At 39.5% G+C, this 27499-nt stretch overlaps 1 protein-coding gene and 1 pseudogene across 1 annotated transcript; both read right to left on the bottom strand.

Annotated features, from left to right (window-relative positions):
* The window catches only part of LOC116667318, a 434058-nt pseudogene that overhangs the window by 125868 nt on the left and 280691 nt on the right, over nucleotides 1-27499 (bottom strand).
* LOC106730810 (probable methyltransferase TARBP1) lies at nucleotides 14219-27173 on the bottom strand. Its single transcript, XM_032490542.1, has 9 exons — nucleotides 27160-27173; nucleotides 25827-26809; nucleotides 22712-22809; nucleotides 21203-21272; nucleotides 18964-19112; nucleotides 18588-18756; nucleotides 17905-17957; nucleotides 15304-15440; nucleotides 14219-14553 (listed from the first exon to the last, which is right to left on the bottom strand). Exons 1-9 carry the CDS (start codon nucleotides 27171-27173, stop codon nucleotides 14442-14444), a joined length of 1785 nt encoding a protein of 594 aa, XP_032346433.1. The 3' UTR covers nucleotides 14219-14441.

Raw genomic sequence — 27499 nt, forward strand, 5'->3', positions numbered from 1 at the left:
AACTACTTAATAAAGACTTAAATGTGGCTACCAGTGGTACAACTTGAGTTGATTGAAGCTTGAAGATGGGTAGCTCCTGGGAAGGGTCATCATCTGCCACTGTGTCTCCCCTCTGAGTGTGAGGGAGTTTGCATGTCCATGGATGCATGTGTGACCAGTCTGGGAGGTCACAGGTCTCGAAGGCTTGTCAGTACCAGCTTCTGCTCTATCCTGGCCTGGCCTTGTGTACATTGACAATCAGGTTCAGTCCTTGGGAGTTTTCTGGGAGTGTCTGTCTTTCCCTGGGACACAACTAAATAATTACAGCCTAATGTGATAAGTGCTAGGCTAGAGTTCTATGGAAAGAACAGGATAGTTGCTGTAGAGGCCACAATTTATTTTGGGGGACCTGGGGTAATCTTCATGGTGAGGCAATATTTGGGGCTGTTCTTAAATGTTCTTATAAACTTAAGAGAAGAGATGAGAGACTTTCACAGTACATGGAGCAGTTTGATCAAAGGCATAGATGTGGAAAGCTGTAATGTATTTGGGGTGAGGAATTCTGAAGTTGGAGGAGGGTAATACACAGCAGAATTGGAATGGGATTTGGGTAGGGGTTGAGACTTGCAGAGATGGATGTGGTCATAGCATTCTGGAGTGGCAGTGAGATTGGAGAGGGAGAAATCTGCTTCTGAGACTTTTTTTGGGGCTGACCTAGATAGGAAGTGTTGCCTAACTGGATGTGGAGGGGAGAGACTGGAAGAAGACTTCTTGCTTGGTTGTTTGGACTGGATTGGCATAAGCCAAGGTTGGATATTCAGAGGATGGACACTGGGGACATAAAGGAACAGAGGATCAACTGGTCACATTGATTTCTTTTAAGTTTTTATTTTGAAATAATTATAGCATAACTAGTACACTGAGATCCTAGGTAGCCTTCACCCAGTTTTCCTGAATGATAACACTTACAAAAGTGTTAAAATCTGGAAATTGACATTGGTATGATCCATAGAACTTTTTGTGATTTCGCCGGTTTCCAATGCACCCGTGTATGTGTGTGTGCATGTATGCCTCTTTGTATCTGTGCAGTTTTATTACATGTTGATTTCTGTAACCATCACTACAATCAAGATATAGAATTGTTCCATCCTCTGCAAAATCTCTCACACTCTTTCCCTTTTCCTTTTCCTGACCCCTTGCAGTCACGAATGTGTTTTCCATCTCTGTAATTCTTGTCATTTTTGAGAGTGTTAAATAAATGGAGTCATATAGTATGTAACCTTTGATATTGGCTTTTTATCACTCAGTACAATTAATTCCCTTGAGATCCATCCAATTGTTGAGTGTATCAAAAGTTCAGTTCTTTCCATTGTTGAGTAGTAGTATTCTGTGGTATGAATGCATCAAAATTTGTTTCATACATTGAGGGACATTTGGGTTGTGTTGAAGTTTTGGCTATTACAAAGAAAACTGTTATGAATATTCATATATATTAACTTTTGTGTGTGGATATGTTTTCATAACTTTGTGAAAAGTGACCAGCATTGCATCTGCTGTGTTGCATATTAAATGTATATTTAGGATGTATTTTTAAGAAGCTGCCAAACTATTTTCCACAATGGCTGTACCATTTTAACATTCTCAGAAGCAATATATGAGATATCTAATTTTGCCACATCCTTGGTATTGCCTCCATTTTAAACAATTTTAGCTGTTCTAATAGATAGGTATAGACTAATATCTCATTGTGATTTTAATTTGCAGTTTCCTAATAGCAAATGATCATCTTTTCATGTGTTTGTCTTCTGTGTATTCTCTTTGATAAAAAAGATCTATGTCTTTTGCCCATGTTCTAGTTGTATTGAAGTGCTCAGCATCACCACTCTGTGCCACCTCGTCCTGCCTCGTTGCTCCTGAAGGGGGAGGAAGCAACTACTGGCCCCACAGACTCTGCTGGGAGGGGCTGGGGAGGCAGATTTCTGAGTAGCACTCCTCCCACTAACCACCTTTACCTCAGGGCTGTCAGGTCAGGCTGCAGGTCCAGTTCTACACTTGGCCACACTGATTCCACAAGGGGTCAGGTTTGTTTTGTTTTTTTTTTTTTTTTGGTTTTTTTTTTTTTGGTTTTTAGCTGGAGTAGGGCCAGTATTAAGAACAAGGTTTTTTTCTGCCAGACGTCCTTTCCCTGTCCCTGGGCAAGAGGTGGGCAGAGGCTTTATTTACAACCCTTATGTTCTGATGGTTCCAAGTCTAGGCTTTTCCAGCACCTCATCAGGGATGAAGGGGGAAAGAAAACCCAGGGAGCTTCACCACTCTTCACATTGTCAGCTTCCTGGCCAAGTCAGACTTCCCTCCATTTATCATAGCTTTCCTGTGTTTGTTTGTGGTCTTAATGCCAGGATTTTTAGTCACAAGAAGGACTGGCAGCAATGGAGTGACTTCATCTTGGCCTCATGTTGGTTTTTAAGGACCTGGGCCACTTCAGGAGATGGTCTAGACTCAGTAGAGCTTTGTGAAGAGACCTCAGCGTAGGGCCATTGACACCAGGAGATGATGGATGAGGGCTTGGGAGCCACTCCAACTGTGTCTGAACCTTGGCACCTGTGCTTACTGTTTGGGACATAAGGCTCAGCTTTCTCATCGTACAAATGGGGGTGATGCTGTTGCTGCTAATAATGCCTGTGTCTGTGACATTAAACATTTAGAGCAAGTTGCAGGGTACCTGACCGTTCTAAGGGCCCAGTAAAATTGAGCTCTTGCTTTATCTGTAGGTGAGATTCTTGGCTCTAAGAAGATCATTTTTGGGCTTAGTGAGAGTGATCTAAGTGAGAACAAAAGCCAGATTACACGGGATTCAAAAACCAAGCAAAAGATGAGAAAAGAAGTCAGTGTACCTTCAAGGTAATTTGCTGGACAAGTAGAGAGAGGGTTGTGAAGGGATTACAGGGAAGTGACTGGGGGAGAAACGAGTGTGAAGTTTAGATAGGAAAGAATAAAGGACTGAAGAGGGAGATATAAACAGGTAAATTACAGAAAGAGCCAGGTTGCTGCTGATCCTGCATTTAATACCCGGGTATAAAGGAAAGAAAACTATTCCCTGAGACCAGGCACACTCTGCCCTGAACTCCTGTCCAGCACAGAGCCCAGTTCCTGGCTGTCATCACTGATGCCACCAAGTATGTTGACCTTTACCACTTCCAAATCAGACACACACTGAAACTGTCACCCACCACTTCAGCCGCTGGTAGTATGCAGCTCCTGTTGCAGAAAGGAGAGAAACAGAGGAAAGGTGAGACTGAATGAGGAGCTGGGGCATCAGGAATTTTTATATAATAAACTCCAGTCATTTATTATTATACCATCAGACATTTATTAAGCATCTGCTTTATTTCAGGCATGTGCTCTGGTTATGATGATGACAAAATAGACATTATCCTTGTGCTTACGGAGCTTTCCTTCTAATGTGGGAGTCAAGCCTTACGTATTCATGCACAGTTGTGACACGTGCTGTGAGGGGAAGGGAACTTGTACAGTGGGGTTATATTACCAGGAGGAATCTGCATACATGTAGAAGGTAAGGAAGGCCATCTCAAGGTAGAGAGATTGGAGCTGAAATGAGGTAGTGGGTACTGTGGAAGCTGAGAAGTGTGGGGAAAGTTCTAGACACAGGACACAGCATTTATGAAAGATAAATGCGAAATGTTTGTGGAACTGAATGAAAGCCACCAAGAACAATGTGTTCAGCAAGTAGAGGCAAGACCTGAGATGGGAGGTGGAGGAAGGTGAGCCATGCAGACATCGTAGGCACCCAAGGTCTAGGGTGTTATTCTAAGAATGGTGGTTTCCTGTTACAGAGTCATAAGTAGAGTGACATAGAGTACATGTTCTGGTCCACATCTTTAAGAAATGACACTGTGTGCCCTGTAGGACTTATATTAGAGAGAGCCATGGATGGGTATGAGGAGACTAAGCCCAGTATCAAAGGGGGAAAATTGAGAGAGGAGGCAGTTTGGACAAGGGTTATGGCCATGGAAATGGAGGGAAGTAAGTGAACTGGAGACTTAGTGATGCAACAGATGTGGAGGCAAAGTAGAGAGAGATGTTCAGACGACTCTCAGCTTTGTGGCTGGGTGACTAGTTTCCAGTTTCCAGTAATCAGGATCACTGGATATTTGGGGGAAGTAAATATGTTTATTTTTAGACTTTTATTTGATCCAAGATGCTTCTTGGAAATGTTGAAAAAGAAGTTGCCTGTGTGGATATGAAGGGAAAACAAAGGCTTATAATGGAAACAGGGGCTTCAGACTGGGCAGTGAAGACTGAGGAGGTCTGCAGAGGGGTGGGAGGAATTCCAGGAAAGATGATATAATACTGTCATCAAAGGGAACAGTATTAGGAGGCAAGCCTAAGAGTGAGAGGCATGGCGGTGTCTGAGGAGAGAGGCAAAGATTTAAAGATTAGATTTAGAATAGAAATTGTATGAACATTGTAGAAACTGAATGAAGGAACTGGTGAAAGTCTGGCCTGGCACAATGTTTTCATCCATATCCCTTAGAGCACTGGGTCCTTGGGAGTGTTACTGTCATGTTCTCTCTCTGTCTTTCTCTTTTTCTCTCTCTCACACACAAACATGTTTCATGATAGAGTAAGTATGGGGATCACTCTTAAGATGAAACAGTTTGTCAACAACATAACTTCTAAGAGTATTTGTCTAGGATTGTGAGTTCTAAAGGTGTATGGCCCATTTAAAAATTCGTACTACTCTCAGGGATCCAAGTTAGCGTTCTCTGGAACAGCACTGGAGAGACACCTGCTGGGTGTCATTAACAGACTCGGCCACAGAACTGTGCATCAGCCCCTCTCAACATCCTCCTTACCCTCTTGACCCCTGCTCCCCAACCCCCTCTCTGGTAAAGGTACAGTTTTTCTCAGGTGTTGAAATAGCCGGGGTCACTGTCAGGGTGCTGTGGGTTTAGGGCAGCGGAGGTCAAAATATTTGGTGAAATCAGAGATGACAGCCAGGAATCTGGATCCATTCCAGCCAGTGGTTGGGTGAATAGTGTGACTGGGTGTTGGGTGGGATGAATCTTTGGTAACCAGTGAAAGCCTCCAACTTAGCAGCAGGGGTCTAGTTCATTTACAGGCAAACAGGAAACCTTTTGAAAAGGATATTCTGGAAGAAACCTTCTGCAGATAATCGCCGTGGGGATGGGAAGGGATGAACAGTAAAAGAAAGGAAGTAACTGAAAGATAGCCCCTGTCCTGGAGACTGTAATGATTTAATCTTAGAACGTTTGTGAGTGACATTTGGAGAGTGAAAGTTTGTTATTTAAATGTTTAGAACTTGGAAGTTCTTTTATGTTGGTAATCGATGTGTTAGTGTATAGCTACTTTGCACATAGCTTTGGCCATAAGGAAAAATGGACCTATTTCAATAAGTAACTCTCATCACCACTGGTATGGTAGTGAGATCACCAACATCCTCTTCATAGAGGGTTATATACAGTTTTAAAAAGCAGAGGAAGAAGATCACTATAGAAGGTTTGAGCAAATAAGAGTGATATTATGAGTAACTGGGTGTTTTGTGAGGTGGGATTTTGCTGGAATCGGAAGCCCAGCATTTATCTTGTCATCTCCAGTGCCTAGTGCAATACCTGGTAAACAGTCAGCTTTTGATTGAATGGTTGGATGAATAAATAATCCCTAAAATACATTTTTTTAAAAGAAGAACCAGAGCAGAACACTTGAGACTATATTTACTTTGGAGGTCAGACAAAGCCAAAAGTATCCAGATGACCTCTAAGTTCTGGCATGAATTTGTAGCACTAGTTTTACATAGTTGATGGTTGCTGATAAGAGTGAGAAATTGGGGATTTTAACAGGTAGAAAACTACTGACTTTTGCTTGGTCCCACATGTTTTGCAAGGAGAAAGCCAAGATGTCAGGCAAGAAGAAACAGTTGGTCTTGCTATAGCAATGAATAGCAGAATATTGCAGATTTGATTAACATTAAGTTTTAGTTCTATTTTTGTAACTTCCTACACATAAGTATTCCTGCATAAAAGATGAATGATATGCACATGAGAGTGTTGTGTTGAGTGAATGTATAGATGAGTGAATTCACATGTACCTTTGCTGGACGCAGCCTTCTTATTTCTTAATCTATTTGTATCCTAGTGTTTGACATGACCAGTTCTGTCTCAAGCATGCATAGGTATCTATTTAAGATTCAAATTACCTCATAAGGACCCTCATTTTACCCTAGGATGATGGTAAACAATTGGCATTATCTGTATATCATTATGTCCTCTATATTTCTTATTTTGATTGTCTTGTCATTAATTTCCTCATTTTACCTCTTTCTTCTCCCAGGACATGGAGGCTTTATTTTTCTCTGTTCAATTACTGATTTAATTTTTCTATGTTTAAAAAAAAATTACTGACTTGTAACTACAGTCATCCCTCGTTATCTGCAGGGGATTGCTACCTAAATCCCCAGATGCTCAATCCCTTAAGTAAAATTGTTCGTAGTTTGCATATAACCCACACAAATCCTGCTGTATACTTGAAATCACCTCTTGATTACTTATAATTTCTAATACAACATAAATGCTATGTAAGTTGTTACTGGAGCACAGCAAATTCAAGTTTGCTTTTTGGAACTTTATGGAATTTTACACTCAGTATTTTGGATCTGTGGTTGGTTGAATCCACAAATGCAGACCTCATGGATACAGAGTGCTGACTGTAACATGAACCATACTTGTCATTAGGACCACAGAGATACACAGGACATAGCCCTTCTCTCCAATAAGCTCCAGTCAGTAGAAGAAGTAAACATACATGTGTAGCACCAGTAAGACATTGTAGTAAGCACAGAACAGAACAAATATAAGGTTCTGTGTTATTGTGGACAGAGACTTGTTATAATGAGGATCAAGGTGGGCAAGGCAGGCTTTTTAGTGGAGGTTATGCTGCAGCCAAACCATCTCCTTTACTTCTCTGTCTCTTTTGCTGCATTACATTCCAAAAGCCAAATGGATCAAACCCTCAGAAGATAGTGTTGATCTGTCATCAAATTTTCTTTCCCTGCTGAAAGAAGCTTCCTTTGAGGAGCTAGTCTTTGCTAGGTAATCCCATTAACAGAAAACCCTGTATTTCAAATCAATCAGTGAATACAAAACACAAAATAGCTTTGTTAGAAATCGCTCAGGTTCTATCATTTACAGCAGTTTATGGCTGAACTGCCTTTATCTTTAAACAACAAAAAATGTTGAAGGGATTTTAATTTCTGAGGACTCAACTCAAACCCAAGATATGGTGGTCGACTCAGACTTCTTAATGCACTTAGAAAATGTAGGATTTTGACTGTTTTGAAACATCTTTGTGAATTACAGAGATAAGACTGAAAATAAAAATCATCTAAATTCTCTATTAAGAATAAATTTTGTGTTTTTTGAAACCTAAAAAATATTCTGGCTTATGTTAAAATGCAGAGGATCCTCTCCTATAAAGAACCAAACTTAGAGCAACAAATTTTTAGCTTGGGTTTTAAAGGGTGAAAGAGGACAGTTAGAAAGAAAAGAAGCCTAGAGCCAGTTTTGTGTCAAAAAAAATTTGAAAGAATCAAAATCTTTTATTTTTGCTCCATGACTTAATAATTAAATTGAACTTTTCTTTTTCCAAAACAAACAGTCAGAAACGATGATTGCAATAGTTAAATAAGTAATTTTTTCTTTCAAAATGTTATAACACCTTTAGGATCAAATTACTTTCAAAATTAACTTGATTTCTTTCTGAATGAGAAGTACCACTTGAAAATGAAAATCTTGCATTCTAGAGGCATTATAAACAAGGGAGAAAAACTGTACTGTTTTAAAGCATGCTGGAATAAATAACAATATTTCTTTATTTGGGCACATCACTAATAGCCAATAACATTTGGAAGATTTGGAGGCGATCTAGTTTGTATTAAACATATTTAAACACTTTAAAATGCATCATGAATTAAGTCAAGCTTTACCTCAAATAGATGCTAAAAATATCAAAATTTATAGAGTTTTCCTGTATTTAAGTTCATGATTATCTAACAACCACTTGGCTTTTGTTTTTCCGCAGAGCACAGTGAGATGAACTAGAAAAAATGGAGAAGCATGGCCGGTCCTCGAAAGACAAGTAAAATGCCAAGTCTCCGGACAAACCTGAGCGGTGAGCACATCATAGGAGCCTGTAGATGGCATCCAGGCTATGCGTGGGTGCTTTCCATTCGGAAAATGCAGTATCTTCTGTGCACACATGTCACAAATAATGTGAGGATAAATGTGTTTTGTACATTGTGTTTTACCTCTTAACTTGGTTTCATCAGGCTTCTATGAAATGCCACACACTGTGCTTTCCCAAAATTGGGGAAAGCATCATCCTTGCTTAGAACACCAACAGCATGTAATTTTTGTGATTTTTTATGGTTATATTTATTCAAATGCTGTTTATTTGTATGATACACATTTTCATAGGAACTTCCACTTTGTCAACCTGATAAATCACATTTCTTCAAAAAAAAAAAAAACCAACTTTCTTCTAAACATATGCTAGCTTTTGAATAGTTTTTAACAACTGATTTTTGGATTGAAACAAGTAGTTTTTGTAAATATTACTTATAAAAATGGATCTGAAACAGAGTCTGAGAATCATAACTGTATATGAATAAGGGATATGAATAAGGGATTTTTTTTGTATTGGTAAATATATCTTATTCAATCCTCCAATAAGCTAAATTTCATTAATTTAAATAATTAAGAAGTAATCTGATTAAAAGTAATGAGGCAAGAAACAAGATTTTTTATAATATCACAAGAGCTATGCAAAATCTGCCTGATTTCATTCATTCTCTATAAAACACACGTAACTATATTTATATAGTTATATATGTATATAGTTAGTACTATTTGTATACCCACGTGGATGGAGCTGTTACTCCAATCACTCGGAATTAATTTTTGCTCAGCATGCCTATCAGCAGGCATTTACTACGTGTTTTGTTAATTGATTCAGGTATTGCTAATCAGTTCACTGATTTGCAAGTTAGGAAAGACAAAGTCAAGTTGCTTAAATCATTTTACAAACAATCCTGTTTCTTAAAAATATATCACTTTTATTATCATAGCTGTACATATACTGTATACAGATATGTTAGTAGTATAGAATCTATTACTATATGGGTAATCTAATAGATATATTATCATGTCATCATGTCATGTCAAAGTTGATTATAAAGCGATGTTGCTCTTTTTATCAATGGGGGAAAAAGTCCTGGCTGAATATTGTAGAAAACAAAGCTTGTATTACAGAGTGCATTTTAAAAATATGTATTAGGTTTCACACATCCAGATTTTGAGCAATGAAAAAGAATAAAAATTAATGTCTCTAAATGTGCCAGAAAGAAAATGAGCATCTTTGTTAGATATGAAACAATTTTGCATTTTTTCTTTAGAACTACACACATTTTGCATTATTTATAGCTGCCTGTAAGTTAATTTCTACATCTCAATTGCTAATGTTATTTATAATATGTATTTGCTTTTTTCTAACATTTTTTACTGATTTATAATCATTTTACAATGTTGTGTCAAATTCCAGTGTAGAACCCAATTTTTCAATTATACATGAACATATATATATTGTCACTTTTTTCTCTGTGAGCTACCATAAGATCTTGCATATATTTCCCTGTGCTATACAGTATAATCTTGTTTGTCTATTCTACAATTTTGAAATCCCGTCTATCCCTTCCCACTCTCCCCCCCTTGGCAACCACAAGTTTGTATTCTGTATCTATGAGTCTGTTTCTGTTTTGTATTTATGCTTTGTTTGATTCTTTGTTTGTTTGTTTGTTTTAGATTCCACATATAAGCAATCTCATATGGTATTTTTCTTTCTCTTTCTGGCTTACTTCACTTAGAATGACATTCTCCAGGAGCATCCATGTTGCTGCAAATGGTGGTGTTGTTTGTTTTTATGGCTGAGTAGTATTCCATTGTATAAATGTACCACCTCTTCTTTATCCAGTCATCTGTTGATGGACATTTAGGCTGTCTCCATGTCTTTGCTATTGTAAATAGTGCTGCTATGAACATTGGGGTGCAGGTGTCATCTTGAAGTAGGGTTCCTTCTGGATATATGCCCAGGAGCGGGATTCCTGGGTCATATGGTGAGTCTATTCTTAGTCTTTTGAGGAATCTCCATACTGTTTTCCACAGTGGCTGTACCAAACTGCATTCCCACCAGCAGTGTGGAGGGTTCCCCTTTCTCCACAGCCTCTCCAGCATTTGTCATTTGTGGACTTTTGAATGATGGCCATTCTGACTGGTGTGAGGTGATACCTCATTGTAGTTTTGATTTGCATTTCTCTGATAATTAGTGATATTGAGCATTTTTTCATGTGCCTATTGATCATTTGTATTTCTTCCTTGGAGAATTGCTTGTTTAGGTCTTTTGCCCATTTTTGTATATGCATTTTTTAAAAGCTCCAGCTTACTTGAAATAATACTTAACTTTTAAATTTTCTTCATGTACATACTAACAAGCCTCAGTCTGACTCACTGTTGCAGTGGTACCTGTTGGTCCAGCTGTGTAGAAATGCTGGCGATAGTTTGCCTTTTCAGTTTAGATGGTAGTTATACTTTTAATAATAAAACATAAAAATTAATAAGCTAATTTCTGATCAAGGAGGGTGAAAACAGGAAAGTGCACACAGTTGAGACTCCACCCTGAAACAGCTGTGCTTCCACTTGGAGATTAGGTTGGAACAGTGGGGAACACAAGGTCTTCTGTGCTATTAAGCTAAAGTAATGTGAAACACAGAATTTCACCTTTCATTCTAAATATTCTCATCTAAATATGTGGATTTACTGGAATTAATTTTATTTGACACTGTATATGTAATAATTTGCAAAATCTATTTCTACTTACTTTGGTCTTTCTGCCTAGGACAATAGCAGAAGCCTTTTGTCATATATTGTTTCCTATTATCTGCACAATTTTGATGAGGTCAGACAGTTTTACATAGAGTCGTGTTGTTCTTCACTGGTGAGCGATTTGACAGTGTGTGTCATTGTTTTGTCACTGCTGCTGTTGTATTCTTCTCAATTATTTGAATATCCTGTGCTTCTCACTGATTAGGACACTGGAAAGGAGCAGTGTGTGTTTCTACTGCCTGAACACCAGGACCTCCTTCAGACCTCACAGATGAAGTTTGAAGATTTTCCAAAAGACCTCAGAAAACTAAAGAAAGACATGAGAGGTAATGTACAGTCTTAAAGAAACTCATGATTGTTATTTATGCTTTTTCAGTGAGAAGACAGACTTCTGTCACGTCATTGTTAAAAGATAAATAATCCCCCCCACCCCGCCCTTGGTGCACCTGCCCAGGATCTTGTGGCTTGTGAACTTGCCTGGGAAGAAAATATTTTCTTTCACATATTTGATCAAAAAACACATGCATGTGTAATGCTTTATTGTTAGTTGAGAAGCCTTATAACAAACCATTTTGAAGAGAGTTTGAAATTCTTTGAATTTGTAAATTCAAAGTAATATATAAAAGCAAATTATTTATGATTTTTTTGTGTGTGAAAAAATCTCTCATCCCCTCCCCCCTTTTGATGAAGTACAGCTGGCTTACAATATTTTATTAGTTTCAGGTGCACAACTTAGTGATTCAGTTTTTTCACATATAACAGACCGTACAAAGTTATTAGAGTGTTACTGACTATATTCCCTATGCTGTGCCTTACATCCCTGTGACTTACTTATTTTATAACTGGCAGTTTGTACCTCCTAATTTCCTTCATTTTTTTTACTCATCCTTTTAATGTTCTTTTCATGAGACTTCTTGTTATTGAGTTGAGACACCTCACCTACCTATTTAATCCTCTTTCTAACTATTTAAGTACAGAAAGGAAGTGAGTAAGTTTATGTGAGGTTTTCATTTCATGTCTCACTTGATGAGAAGAAGAGGCTTGGTTACTGCTGCCCAGAAACAAAAACAAAAAAAAATGATAAAAAATTTTAAGAGAGTCAGTCTCAGTGCTAAAGTGTTTATTCAAAGATATTGCTCTATACTCAAATTTACAGAGTTGTTATACTCCAGTTAGAGATGTCTTTATATGGATTAAAATCAAAATAGTAACATTATATAGTCTGCTTGTAGTTTGTCAACACTCAGCATTTATTATAGGCCTGATGCAGGATAGGTATTTGCTAGGTGCTGTGGGTACCCAAGGATACAGCCATAGCTGTCCAGGGAGGGTGAAGACTTGTCATCAAGATGCTCCGCCTTAGAGCCTCTAATATGAGTGCTCATTGAGCCCTAAAATGACTGCCTTGTTTTTTAAAAAATAACAATTAAAACTACGTTATGTTTATGTAATGCTATGTTACTATGCATTTAAGTATGATTTCTTAAAGCAATACAAAACCCAAACCCAAATGCTATGTTACTATGCATTTAAGTATGATTTCTTAAAGCAATACAAAACCCATGTATAATATTTATCATACCTCAAAATTTTGCCAGTTATCTTGATTTGCTTATGAAATTCCTCTCTCTCTCCCTGTTTTCCAACCCCTGCTTCAGATGTAGTGCTGGACATTTCAGGGCTATCTGGAAAATATTTAACACTTAATCAGTTCAGTCTTGAAAAGCAGGATTTTATAGTTCACAAATGATTTTATAAACAAGTGTCATGGTGAGCTCATTAACAGGGGATTTATGTTTACTTTGGTTGGTGCTGCACTTTGGAATGTTACCTCATTTACTTTTCATATCTACATGCTTTCTTGCTATAGTTACATGAGGTCATGAAAATGCTCACATTTCTAACTCACAAGACTCAGAGCTAAAAAGGGAGAACTAACAGCCACTGGGAAATGGATTTGAAAAGGATGGGTAGGCAGCAGCGATGAGAGCTATTTCCTCCTGCATGTCTGTCTTCTCGAGCAATGATCACTTATTGAAGGAGCATCTTAGCAATTTCTGAGTGCCTCAGAGGGTTAAGAAGGTGATGATCTTAGCCCCGAGGGTTTATACTTTATATTGGGATAAGAAGAACTTTTCTGAATGGTCTGTTCCCTCAACTAGCACCTGTTATATGTACCCAGCACCACATTTCTCAAGTTTGTCCATAGGCTGTTACAATTTGGTGCCCTAGAAATGGGGGACTTCATGGCTAAATGAGTATGAGAACTGCTGGGCTAAGATAAGCTTGAAGGCATTTCCAGGGCCCTCTGGACAAAGGGCGGCAGCAGTTCCCAGCTCACTTGACCACAGGGCACTTTTCCCACAGTGTGTCTGGTAGGTGCTGTACTCGGAGGAACTCACTTCAAGAAATGCAGGCCTGCTGCCCTGTTAGTAACAGAAGTATGGCGTGTGCCTCAGAGGGGCTTACAGTAAAGGTGGGGAAATGAAACTTTAGGTCATGAAATAGTCTCATTACATGTTACTGTTCTTGTAAAATGAGATCAGCTTGAATGGCTGTTGACAAGGCTGTCAAACTCTGAGTGATCTTTTAAAAACTGACAAAATTCAGAACAAATTATGCCTTTTATTTTTTGCTTTTCCAAATTTTTTTTTCATAAAAATAAGATGTTTTGTGACACAAGGAAGGAAATCTTGTGATCTGGAATTTAAATTCTATTTCTAGGAAGGATCTAGCATGAAGGCAGCATTCCATATCAACAAGGTGTAGAATAAAACTGCCTCATGTCCCTTTATGGAATGAGATGGGTATAAATATACATTGATTTGACTAAATAGGAGTCAAATAGGAGGTTATTTTGGATACAATTACTTTAAATTAATATCTACCTTGATAAATGTACCCTAATAATGATCCCTTTTGAGTGATCAATTTAGGTAATTCATTTCAGAAGATTCAAATAGCCTGTACACTTTTTTTTTCAGAAGCAACATTTTTAAAGAAGACTTAGAGAATTAGATGATATATATAAAGAACTTATCCCAATACTTTCCATATAATAAATATCTCAAAAACATTGGCTATTTATAATAAGGAAAATAGAATAAAGAGTGTAATTAGTTTGATAAAGACAGATAAGCTGTCAGCCCCAAGTCACCCATCTTCTGGCTCTGTCACTATTTTTGCTTCCAGTCTTAATTTTTATTTCTAAGGAAAGATTGAGAAATAATGTGTCATGGCTCAGACATTTTAATAAGACAACTGAATCTCATTTTAGCATTTTATAAGAGCATCCACTGTGTTTGGAAAGATTGAGAAATAATGTGTCATGGCTCAGACATTTTAATAAGACAACTGAATCTCATTTTAGCATTTTATAAGAGCATCCACTGTGTTTGGTATGTATATTGTTGCCACGCTATCTCCAGCTCCTCAGGGAGCTCCCTGGCTTTCCAAGCTCAGTGACATGTAGTTGGTTTACCAGCCTAGTCAGCTTGTGCCTCTTCTGACTGTGAGCAGCTCTTCTTGATGCCATCGTGCCCCATGATGCCTTCTGTTCCCGTTCCTTTCTTGGGTAGACATCATTCCACTTGCCACATGACTTAATATGAACAGAGCATTGAGTAATTAAGTTACTAGAACTGGACATAAATGTTCTCATGCACATTCTTCCCTGTATCCTCTGCCCTCCCCCACCTTCAGTATCTGACTTGAAAATATTTAAAATTCATTACCTATATCTTCAAGTTGAAATAATGTCTTTGTCCAGACATACACAGGAAAAATCAGCCCATAGACTTATTTGTATTGATTTGTATTTGTTTGGAACACTTACATTTATAATTGTAGATTTCTGATTTTATTTATTTTTGTTTGAGAAAAGAAAAAAATGATGTTATAAACTTAATTCCAATACAACCAGTAGCTTTTTTTGAAATAACTTTATTATGAGTAGCTTGAATTGAGTCCCCCAAGCAGAGGAGGGGGGCTTGGAGGGAGCCCTCCTGGAGTCCAGGGTCCCGAATGCCTGCTCAGGGCCAGCCTGACAATTCATATATATTGGATATTTTATCTCTAGTTTCCTACATACCAAGGTAATAAAAACAACTTACTGGCCTTATTTTTAAGTGGTGAAAATTCAACAGTATATATTTATATAAATTCAATATATTTAAATTAGTATTTAATATATTTAAATTATTGTTTAAATAGATTAAATTTATATGAATATATAAATACATTTATATTGATATGTTTAAATTAGCATATATTAGTATACACTATATATTAGTTTTATATATTTTACCATAGCTTTATATATGTATATATATATACACACAGAGTAAATTACCTGAGGATGAGAAGGCCTTCTATACCCAGGGCTTTACATCTTGGGATGTTTGCCAAAGCCTTAGACAGAAGCAGAATGGGGACAGCACACCAATGTCTACTTGTCTTGTCATCCTCTGAATAAACTTTAACAGGAAACTACCTAAAGGAAAAAGTTTTAAGGAATCACTGTTGCCAATAAGCACATGAAAGGATGCTCAACACCATCAGATATCATGTGGGGAAATGCAAATCAAACCCATAATGATGTAACTGCTCACCCACTAGGACAGCTCTAATCCAAAGGACAGACAGTAACCACTGTTCACAAGGACGTGGAGAAACTAAACTCATCTACTGCCAGGTGGGAATGCAAAACGGGGCAGCTACTGTGGAAAACAGGCAGCTTCTCTAAAAACTAAACACAGTTATGATACGATCCAACAATTCCACTCCTAGGTATATAACTAAGAGAAGTGAAAGATTGTGTTCATATAAAAACTTGTTCAGTGAACATTCAAAGTAGTTATTCATAACAGTTAAAAGTGGAAACAATTCAAACATCTACCAACCAATGAGTGGATAAATAGAATGTGAAGTATCTCTGCAGTGGAATATTATTCAGCCACAAAAAGGAATGAAATATGGACACGTTACAGCACAGATGAATCTTAAACACATTATACTATGTGAAAGAAGATGGACATAAAACAAAGGGCCACATATTATATGATTCCTTTTATATGAAATGTTTGGACTATGCAAATACACAAATCTTTTTATATGAAAAATTTAGAATACAGACAGAAAATAAATTAGCTGACAGCAGCTGGGGACATGGAAAATGAGTTCTGACTGTTTATGGGCACAGAGTTTCCTTCTCTAGATGATGAAAATACTCTGGAATTAGTGGTGATGGGTGTACAACTTTGTAATTATACTAAAAACCACTGAATTGAACAATTTAAAAGAATAAATTTTGTGGTATGTGAATTGTATCTTAAAAAGGCTGTTGTAAAAAGAATCAGCATTATTTCAATTTCATTCCTTTTAGTAAGATAAGTATTCTTCTATATTGTAGAGTTTCTGATAACCATGCAGCTATATATATATATATTTTTTTTTAAGTTAAGGTAAAAGATACTTTTTTTTTTTTTTACTGTTGGAAGCCGTTCTTCTGTTGTAGATGTTAAAAAGAAAAAAAAAGAAGAAAAAAACAGAAACAACAACAACAAAAAAAACCAGGATAAATACCAAGGGTAACTGGCCTCCAGTATCTGCAAACAATAATATTAGATCATTCTCATAGGCTATTTCTTCCCTACCATGGATCTAATCACTATAATTATACTATTTTGAGATAACAAAGGGGTGGTGCTTTATTGTGCATTCTCTGCTACTGTGTGGTATCTTAAGGACCTTGAAGCCATGTAGTTAATGAAAATCTGACTGCTTCCTCAGATCATCACTATAGAACGATTTTTAGGAAATCCTTGGGAGCTCCTGGAAGGGTATTACCCGTATTTTATATCTCCCAAAGTGCCTAGCACAGAACTGCATATGCTTACGATATTCACTGGAAATTGTTGACTGAAAAAACTACAAAGTAAAAAGTGTAAGTAGACGTCTCACTTGCCCTCCCTTCTGGTGGCCTAACACCTCACTCATGACACGGGGAACATGGTAACAGCCAAGCTTCCATTTCACTGTTCACGTGGACCAGGGTCTACCAGGTGCCTGGCACCACCACAGACACCAGGCCCGCAACTTCTAAGGGGCGCTGACTACTATCCTCTCACTCACTGTGCTACGGGCAACGGGATCAGCAAACTCATCCCCAGACTGTAAACTTCCAAGCTCTAGCAAGCTACAGAATAGCTCTTCTCATTATCAACCTTGACAAAGGGTAAAGGTGGGAAACAAATGCTGTGTTCCGTAGAATGGCCGCCCCATCAGATATGGAAAAGGGGAAGTTAGAATGGGCCGTTGGTGCTGCTCTGGAAGTGGGTGCATTAACGGATGGTTTTTAACATGGATGGATGAACGATGGACAGACACTGAGATACATATGAGTACGTCTGCTCGGGGACAGAACTAAGAAACAGATGTACACACATACCACATACACACACAGAGGGAGAGAGGTGATGATTAAACAAATGTGATAAAACATTATCAGGTAGGGAAGTGGGTAAAAGGTAAATGAGCATCTTTATATTATTCTCACAACTTTTCTATGAGTTGAAATCAAAAGAAGGAGGAGAAAATAAAGTGTTAAGCGTTGGTCAGCCAAAACCACTATGATTTTCAGGAGGGCGGAAACCAGGCAGGAGTGAGGGAAAGGAAGCTCTGTGAGATGCCCTTTCCGGAAGCCCAGGAATGGAAGGGCTCCAAGTAGGAGAGAAAAGAAAAAGAGGAACATCCTGACGTATAACTAAAAGAAAGGCAAAAGGAGCAACAAATGCAGAAGGGATGACATGGTAGGAAAGAGCTGGATGTCTGTGAGGCAACGTGTACTTATGCACCAAACACATTAAACAGCCTGGTCCCTGTCATACTCATGTTACCCTTGTCTATGAAGTGCATATCACTGCACAGCTGCTTGGTAACAATGCGTGTTTACCTGCAATACGGAGAGCTCTCTGAAAGTGCGTCCATCAACGGTCTGATGATAAACTAATAAAAAAAAAAAAAGGAAAACAGTATTTGGTGTTGAGTTGTAACTATAATTTTGAAAAGTCAGCCTGCCCCACCTGCACATCCTACACAGCCTACAGAAGAGCCGTTATAAGCAAAGCTCATCTCTTCTGCTGGAGGTTAGTTTACGACAGCCTTGGAGGACACCTAAATTCCACCAGAATGACAAAATACTGAATTTCCCCACCTGATAAAAACCTACGGAACACTGAGAAGACAATACACATTAAGAAGGAAGGAAGGAATCCAAAGGAGAAACACATGGTGGAAAATGTGGAAGTCTATCCTCAAAAATATCACTAGACAAAGGCAAGCTCACAGGAGAGCAAGAGGTGGGGAATGGAGGGAACGGTGCCTAGTCCAGCACTATCCACGCAGTGGGACAATGAGGGAAGTTTACTCAGGCTCCCTCTAAAGGGGGGCTCAATTACCATCCCCAAGTCAGTGAACGAATGACTCACAGGCACCATAATATAAAACGTGAAAGCACATCTGTGATCGTCACAATTGCTTTGCTTTGGGTGCTTTCTGACAAATGGAAGTGTAGACGCTAATAACACAGCTCAAAAGGCCACGTATGCTCAATACAGTGGATAACAATTCACTGACTCAGAACTGGGGGAGCGGCATCACTAGACAGGCAGCAAGACTTCAGAGACTCAGGACCGTGGAACAGGACCGCCGACAAGCTTCTGGCGCAGTCTTCATGCTGCTGACTTCTGCTCAGAACACTGACACCGAACAGCTGCTTTTTCACACTGGTCATGAGGCCGGCAGCCTGTCGACAAACTACATTACAGGAAGTCTTTCCAAGCACGATAGCTGAGTTTAGAGAAACAGGATTTGATGTACACAAATCTGTAAAATGTTACTTGTAATGTTAGACCCCTAGTATTTATTTGTGAAGATCTCGTATGCTACAATGTATGGCTTCGCCTTTCATCCTTTGACAGAGGCAACACAGGAATGGAAAGACTGTCATTACCTCAGAAAATTCTGGTGAAAATGGGAGAACCCTTGTTTCATACAGCTCCAAAAAATGGGTAACGCCTTCTTTGGTCAGGATTTTGTTTCCACTTTCAAACATTCTTTTATAAATACACAGGTGCCAGGATGGGTGGAAGAGCCAGCATCCTGTGGAAATAAACATGCAGCACTGACATTTGCTTCTCACTCTGTTTACTTCCACAGTGGACGATATATTCATAAACAATCACATGCACAAATGTTAATTTCCCCACACCGCTACAAACTTGAGTTTCTTTTTAATCACATCCAAGAGTGTCTAATTACTGAGGAACCAAAATAACCTCAGTATTCCATTTTCAGATCATTTTATTTAGAAAGACTGCAAGCAAATGCTACGGCAGCTACAGGGTACAAGAATTAAATGTTACCCCACACATGGGGGCTGGAACCTTAGATCTGGGGTGGTTTCAGTCCACTTTTCTCTCACCTTACTTCCATTTGTTTCTCATACACAGACCTGACACTCTCCTTTGCTGAACACCCTTGAGTGGCTTCTCAAAACCTGTAACAGAATCAGAACAAGGCAGGAACTGACCCTGACAATTGTCCCAGCCTTACACCTCCCACCCCACACCACTATCCTGTGCCTCCCTGGTCTGCTCCCCTGGTCCTGTCTCAGGGGTCCTGCACCCAGAGCCCCCTCCTCAACTTCCACATCATTCCTCAGGCAGGCCCTTCCTGCCTGCCCTCTCCAGGGCGTGGCCTCGCTCCCTGGACAGTCCATTTCAGCCCCTTGTATGGGACTTATGATCAAAACTATTGGTTCATGGAAAACAAATCAAGTGCAGAACAGCACGTCTGTCTCACGACTTTAGCCCAGTGCTTAGGATGTTCTGGACACTAAAGTAAATATCTATTAAACAAATACATAAATGAGTAAGGAACAAAAAATGAAATCAATATGCACTTTAGAGATACTTTAATTATTGTGAAATATTCTTTAATTCTGTTTTTGAAAATATAGCAAGTTTTCTCCAGCTCTCGTATTCTATAAATAAATCAATCCATTTGTGTGTGTGTAATTTACAGCAAGGTGCCTGTTCAGTTCTTTGGCAATGGTTAATTTTTCAAAATCTGTCACTGCTATTTGATTTGGTTTGCCAAGAGTTGAGGGCAAAACATGGTAATAAGAGAATCGTTTTAATAGTAAATGTATAAGTGAAGTCACAACAGGATTGAATTAAATTCTAGCCCCAGGTGGGGCTGTAGATTCTTACGGTCTGAGAAAAATCCCAGTGTATCAGAAAACAAGCACAGCAATCAGCTAGTAAAGCTCAGTCCCTAATGGGCTCAAACCGTTAAAGCTGTAATTACCTAAAGCAGGCCCTACAACTCACTTACCTAGGTTAATCTCATGTGTAAACACGGTAATGAAGCACTTTATCATTCATGTGAATACAAGACACCGTTAGCCTGCATTTAGCTGTTCCACTGACCTAAACTTAATTTCATAAAATAATTTTATGAAGCTCTCTGGGCTTCATTTTATTTCTCCTATAATGCTCACATAATACTATACTGATTAAGGACCTAAAACCAAATTTAAAACAATACCTTGGAATTTTCTCTTCCTAAGAAGTCCAACCTACAGAGCAGTAACTGAAACCCCAAGAAAGCAACTCAAACAATGAGAGAATAAGAATGGAAAGCAGTTAAAATATAAAATTAAAAATGCATAATATACCATCATTAAAACATTACCAAAGAGTCCTTATCCCTTAAGGCTATATACTGAAATAATTTCAGATGAAATGATGTGCTGTCTAGGAATGTGCCTCAGAATCATTCGAGACAGGTTACGTGTAAGGCAGAGGCTAGCCACAAGCCGCTCACTGTGGAAGCTGGGTGATGAGGGTTCATCATATCAACTCGTTTTCTATAAATGTCTGAAATTTTTCATAATCAAAAGCTTATTAAATTACCATACCTCTAAATTATAGAAAACTCTGCAGCCACTTGGTATTAAATTCTCAAGGACTATTTAAGGATATAGGTAAATGCATTTGGATACTCCGCTGAGTGAGAAAGAAATACTACAATCAACCCACAAGGTATGTATCTGGAATGTCAACAGCTGGCTCTTGGTGGCGGCAAATTCATATATTCATACAACATTCTCCACAATGAACGGGATTAGTTATAAAATCAAGGGGGAAAACTGGAAATGCTAGAAAAAATCAAAATGAAAGTATTACCATTTTCCTCTGACACTGCATATTCAAACAGATTGTTTAGCTTTGATAAAACTGGCTTTATAACATGTATCTGAAAACAAAAGCAAAAAGCCGTAAGAAATGAAAACTCACCTTTAAAAACTCAAAATAATTTTTCATCTATTTATGTAACAGTAGCCCGTCTGTTTCCCACCCCCCCCACCTCCCCACTATGCATAAAAAATATGCAGAAAGTGCCTGATTGCCCAGTTTTTCAACTGTATAAATTCAGGTCTGTAAGACAGAGTATGGCAAAACTAACAAATATGACCCAGAACACAGTTACAGTCATGTCACAAATATGGCCTGAGCATAAAGGACATCATGTAGTCCTCAATGGTCCCGGGAAACAGGCAGGGCTGATAATACCACTGTACCACAAGGAGGAAAAAATACTGAAACACTTAAGTCACTCAAGTCATTCACGGTCACACATTTAGAAGCAAAGCCAGTTCAGAGTTCAGTGCTCCTTATTTTTAGACTGCGCTGTAGATGCCAGAGGCTAATTTATATGTCCTTCCAACTAAAGGTAAATCGGAATTTCTGAACAGTGAGATCTTAACAGATCTACGGATTAAGGAAAACCGTAAAATTCTCTACGACTTTAGCAATGCTTTCTCTACTCCTCATCCAAGCATCTGCATATATATTTAGCACATGAGAGTAATTTCTTATTCCAGTCCACACAGTGCTCAGTGTGCATTTGGACTGACACCTGACAATGACTCCATAGACGGCTGGCCCCAGAGTGGCCTTCAGCTTACAGACTGGGAACCCCTACACCAGGGCTTCCCCTGGGAACACGTAAAATATTCAAGTTCTCAGGTCCCGTCCCAGACCTACTGAATCAGAAACTTGGGGTACCAGATCCAGCAATTTATACTTAAGCCACCTGGGAGACTTTAAGGACTGTTACAGTTTGAGAACCACTGCACTGCATTAGGTAATCTTAAGAGATTCCTCTCAATGAAAAAACTCCATGATGCTAAAAAAATGAACTCAAAGTCAACTGAAAATGATTTTTCAAGTTTCCATCCTCAGGATCAGGTATGCAAAGACAAAAAGAAACAAAAAAACAAAACAAAAAACTAAAAAGCAAAGCAAAGGAAAAACAAAATCAAAGGGCTATTAATTAATTAATAACAATTTACCTCTGACTTTAAGTATTATTTTCCTAAGTGTGTATTTCTTTGGAGATTACTCATAACATCAAGAAACTAAAAATTAACAAACACTTAAGTAAATGTCAGGAAGATCGAATACAACAAATTCTCTGAATGATAATTAAAGTCAACTGAAAGTATTCTTTAATTTCCTGAGCTTATATTCAATTTTAAATTGTATCTATGCCAGGAAACAAAGTACACTTATATTCTATTATGCTATATCCAAGCTGGTCTTTTTGTCTTTTTTAATTTTACAGAATGTTTGAAGAAAAGAAAATAAAAAACCTGTATCTACATAGGATTCTTAATATAGGAAAACACTTACCTGATTTCCTTCAAGAGTTTCCATAATTAAAATATAGTTTTCCCAAAACTTTAGAAGCTCATCTTTTTCCTTCTCAGACCACCAACACAGACTTGGGCCTAATGTGGTTTAAAAAATTAGTTCCAGGATTTAGTTCCTAAAGTAGGAAACTTCATTAAGTTTCTAAATGACAGTAGTTCTAAAAATTACGCCACTATTACCAAACATTGCATTCTCTAACAATGGGGAGCTTTAAACATGACTTTTGGTTCTACGTTCTTAAATGTGAGCAAGTATCTAAGGGTCACCAGACATCCAGAGAAGCCTCCAAAGATTGAGACTAAAACAAACAAACAAGGAAATCCAGAAAAAACAAAACTACGCAGGAAAAAGAAAACCTAAACAAGAAAAAAACTTTCACTAGTATTTTAAGGGGAGATAAAACAGTGTTAGTTATGATATAAGAACAAGATACTATTAAAAAGAGGAGAATCCAAAAATGAAAAAGATCTCATGAGAACACAAACTGATAGCAAAAACAAGAAACTCAAATAAAGGACTGGAAATAAAGTTGAGGCAATCACCCAGGAAGTGGAGCAAAAAGACAAAACCATAGAAAGTCAGAGAGAAAAGATGCCTTGCAGACCAGTCCAGGCAGTCCAATATTCAAAAAGAGAACAGAAAGTGAACAGGGAGGAAGGAAAGCAAAGTCACTTGGGAAAAGTTCCCAGAACCAAAGGACATGATTTCCAGATGGAAGAGGCCCACCAAGTGCCCAGCACAAGGATGTAAACAGGCCCATGCCAAAACTGGGACTGCAGGACCCCGGGGACACAGCCTCCACGATCTTCCATGGAGAAAACATCACATCTAAACAAACATGATTCAGGATGGTTCCAGACTTCTACCCAGTAACAACGGAAGCTCTAGCTTCTAAGACAACAGATCAACGCCTTTAAAATCTTGAACAGCAATGTTTTCCAAGCTAGACCTCTACTCCAATCAAACCTTCGATCAAATGATCAAATGTGAGAGCAAAACAAAGGCTCTAGACATGCTTGGTCTTGGCTCCCACTTGGGACATAAAAAGCCACATGAGAACAGGACTGCCATACCAACGAAGAGAAAAGGCTGGATAATCTACAGAAGCATAAGCTTTTGGGGGTGCCCATCAGAGAGCTGAGGTTGCAGTGCAACCAGGTGTTGTGAATTCCAAAGGGCAGGATGTGATGGTCGTTCAAAAAAAAAAGCAGTTAAGAAATAAAATAAAATTTTGACAAGTTTTAAACAGTCAAGTGGTCCCAATGCCAAGAGATAAAATAGAAAACAAAACCTGGCTTAGCAATGGTCCAGGTATAGAACTTGTACATAATCATAATGATAATTAGTATGTTAAAGAATCTAGCAGAAAAGAAAGACAACATGCACGAACAGATGGGGACTTTCAGGAGATGAAAACTATTTTTAAAAATTGTCAGGTGGAAAGGAGAGAAATAAAAACATCAGAAATTAAGGATCCTTTGACAAAATTATCAGATAAGCAACGTCTTAAAAAATTTTATCTCAGGAAACTACTGGAAAATGAACTACACCAAAACAGATAAGTAAACCAAAAAAGAAGAGATGAACTCCAGGAAACAAGAGCTCCAACACAGGACTCAGGTAAAGGGAATCCCCTGGATGATGGTGAAGGCAGATCTAAGAATGTCAGCTGTGCACCAGGCTGAGCTTGTAAGAGGACACCAGGAGAGACTTCTTTGGGAAAGTTTATAATGCCGGATGATCTGACTTTGTACAGGAAAGATTTAGACAACTAAGAATTTGGGGCTGAATTAGTGATAAGGATGGAGATAACCAAACAAATTTTAAAATGACACAAATCTAGGAAAAACCTGCAGGAAGGAAAAAAATCATCATAGTTTACTATATACATCACCTGTGAACAGTATTTTCTTGGTCATAATTTTCTAAATGTTGAACCCACACTTAACCAAAATGAGAAGTATGACAAAGGATTTTATGATATAACTAGATTATTCAAGATAGAGGGCAAATACCAAAATAATCAGCTAAAAGAGTAAAAGTGGTTGATCTCTCTGAAAGGAAGGAAACTAGGGGGGAGGGGCAAGCATGGAAAGACCATTATCTTTAAATGTGTAGAATGATTGACTCTTTAAAATAAATGCAAGTTTAACTCTGGTAATTTTAAAAATGTTTTCCAGTGACAACTCTCATTAGATGATTACCAACTTATGGTCTATTAAAATACTACTATCTCATGTTTTAACTTACATAAAAATCTAATCTCACAACTTCAACCAAGCAAAAATCCTTTACCAGTATAAATAATTACATAGCTACAGGTGAAAGACTAGAAAATTTGCATCTACTGAGGCAGTTTTGAATCACTCAATCCACTTTGGATTTTGACAGCTCAAAATGAACTTAAGATGACTTTCACATATTTCAGCGAAGAAACCAAACTGAAGGGCCTTGCTATTTCATCTGCTCTTGTTCGGCAATAAAGCGGTAGGAATTTACTCATACACAGGATCAAAATGTTAGAAAAAAATTAAAACTTCATTCTTTTCTTTTAAATGAATTGCAAAAATACCCTCAAAATGTCTACTTAAGGCACATATGCTGAACAAACACTGTTTAGAGAACTACCAAGGGAAATTTCAAGAGTGTGATGGTTTCCAGGACAAAATCCTCCTAACAGTCAAGAGTCAATTCATTGATCAGTACTTGCAAATAGTTTTCCTACCCCTCTGATGGGCTCTAACCCTTCATTAGAACGGACCTACCACGATATAGTAAAAATTTGGTCTGTAAAATCCTGCAGGGGCTCAGTCCCCTTCCTGAATTACTGCGTGGATGCAGTATGTCACTGCTGTGGGTCAGAAAGGTGAGGAAATGCAGACTGCTCTTGGCTGCAGTGATTTGTTATCACTTTAAAGAACAACGTTGAGATGAGGTTCCCCAGGTTTTTCGGACTCTCTGGGTACCATGAGAATAACCAAATTCTGTATGGATCGCGGAGATGACCCCTGGAACTGACTGTCGGAAGCAGAGGACCTCCCTCCCAGAAAGTCAGGCAGGGATGGGCCCTTTGGGGAGGGGGAGGGGCAAGTACCAGTTCCTTCCTGGGGGGCGCACGCGCACTGCGCCCCCAGCTCCGCCGACACCTCCACCGCCCGCTGCAGCAGGTAGCGCGCCCGCTTGCGCGTCAGGGCGTCCTCGGCCTGGGCCAGCCCGGCCTGCACGGTCCTACAGAAGAGCTCCGCGCCGGGCTCGGGCAGCAGCTTCTCGGCCAGGGCGCTGAGCACCAGCAGCTGCGGCCCCACGAGGCCCAACCCTGAGGGCGCCCCGGGCGCGACCAGCCCGCCCCCCACGGCCCGCAGCGCCGCCCCGCCGCACTGGCCCAGGGCCGGCAGCAGCCGCCGGGCCACCAGCGCCGCCGCCTCCTCGGCCGGCCCCGCCTCGTCCCCGCCCAACGCCAGGCCGAGGGCGGCCTGCGCCACCCGCTCCAGCAGCGCCGCGTCTTCGCGGGGCCGCAGGCAGGGCCCCACGGCCGCCAGCACCTCCACAGCCGCCTCGGAGGCCCCCTCGAGGCCGGGCGCCAGCCCCACGGCGACTAAGTCGCGCAGCGCCTCCTGCGGGCCCCCGGCGAGGCGGGCGCACGAGCGCAGGGCCGCGCCCGCCGCCCTCAGCAGGCGCCGGCGCTGGTGGGCCGGGGAGCCGGAGTGCGGGGCGCACGCGCAGGCTCCGCAGCAGCGGCACCAGGTACCTGGCCGCGGACCTCGCGCGCCGCCGCCCCCGCTCGCCTCCTGGTCCTCGAGTCGCTGCAGAAGAAAGCGCAGCGTCTCCACGCGCTCCGCGGAAGCTTCCCCGCGGCACAGCGCCCCAAGCAGGACCCGGGGATCCCATCTCTGCGCGATCAGCGTACCCGCGAGCCGCCGAGGCCGGGCGCCCAAAGGAAGGCGTGCGCGTGCGCGGCTGGCCCGGGCGCGCGCCGGCAGGTAGGGAGCTTGGCTTCCCGCCTTGGGCCTTGGCGCGCTTCTGACAGATTCCACAGCCAGTTCCTGGAGGCTGATCCGCTCGCTCCTGCCCCCCCCCCTTTTTTTTTAACTTTAAAAAAATATGTTTTATTTTCAAGGCACAAGTTTACAAAAAGGCAATTTTAAATTGTTAGCACTTTAATCCAATGCCAGTGTGATACAAGCACTAAATCTGCTATTAGTCATAAATGTTCTCATTGTTCACGGCAGACCGGTAGGCACTATACAGATAAATCAAGTATCATTTATCTTGTTCCACTTCAATTCAGTAATGTTCTGACTCCACAAGTTCTCTTTAAGAAAGATAATTCTGAATTTAAATAAAAATTTTCATTTCCCTATCATGCCAAAATCCTTGAAGTTTTCTTGTGCTAAATGACAGAACATTAATTGTAGAGAATCAAGTACCCCATAAACTCCATTATGCCAACACTAATTAAAATTTCTAATTTAGGGTAAATTCAGATCAACTTCTTCAGAAATAGAGGTGTCTCTTGTTATTCAGCAAAACATGATGGAGACAGAGTAATTGGACCGACATCTAGACATCTAGACCCTTTAAATAACTAACTTTTAGATGCCCCAGTTTCCCACTTTATCATTAAGGAACAATATTCTCCCTCTTGACAAATTTGCAAGTCTGTTTTGAAAATGAACCATTCCCATCAATTGTGAAATTAAAATTCCTCAACTAACAGAGCTTACAAAAGATAAATCTAGTACCATGTATTGGTCACTTAGAAGTCAA

Source organism: Camelus ferus, chromosome 11 (genome assembly GCF_009834535.1).
Source record: "Camelus ferus isolate YT-003-E chromosome 11, BCGSAC_Cfer_1.0, whole genome shotgun sequence".
In the NCBI taxonomy this organism is placed as follows: Eukaryota; Metazoa; Chordata; class Mammalia; order Artiodactyla; family Camelidae; genus Camelus; species Camelus ferus.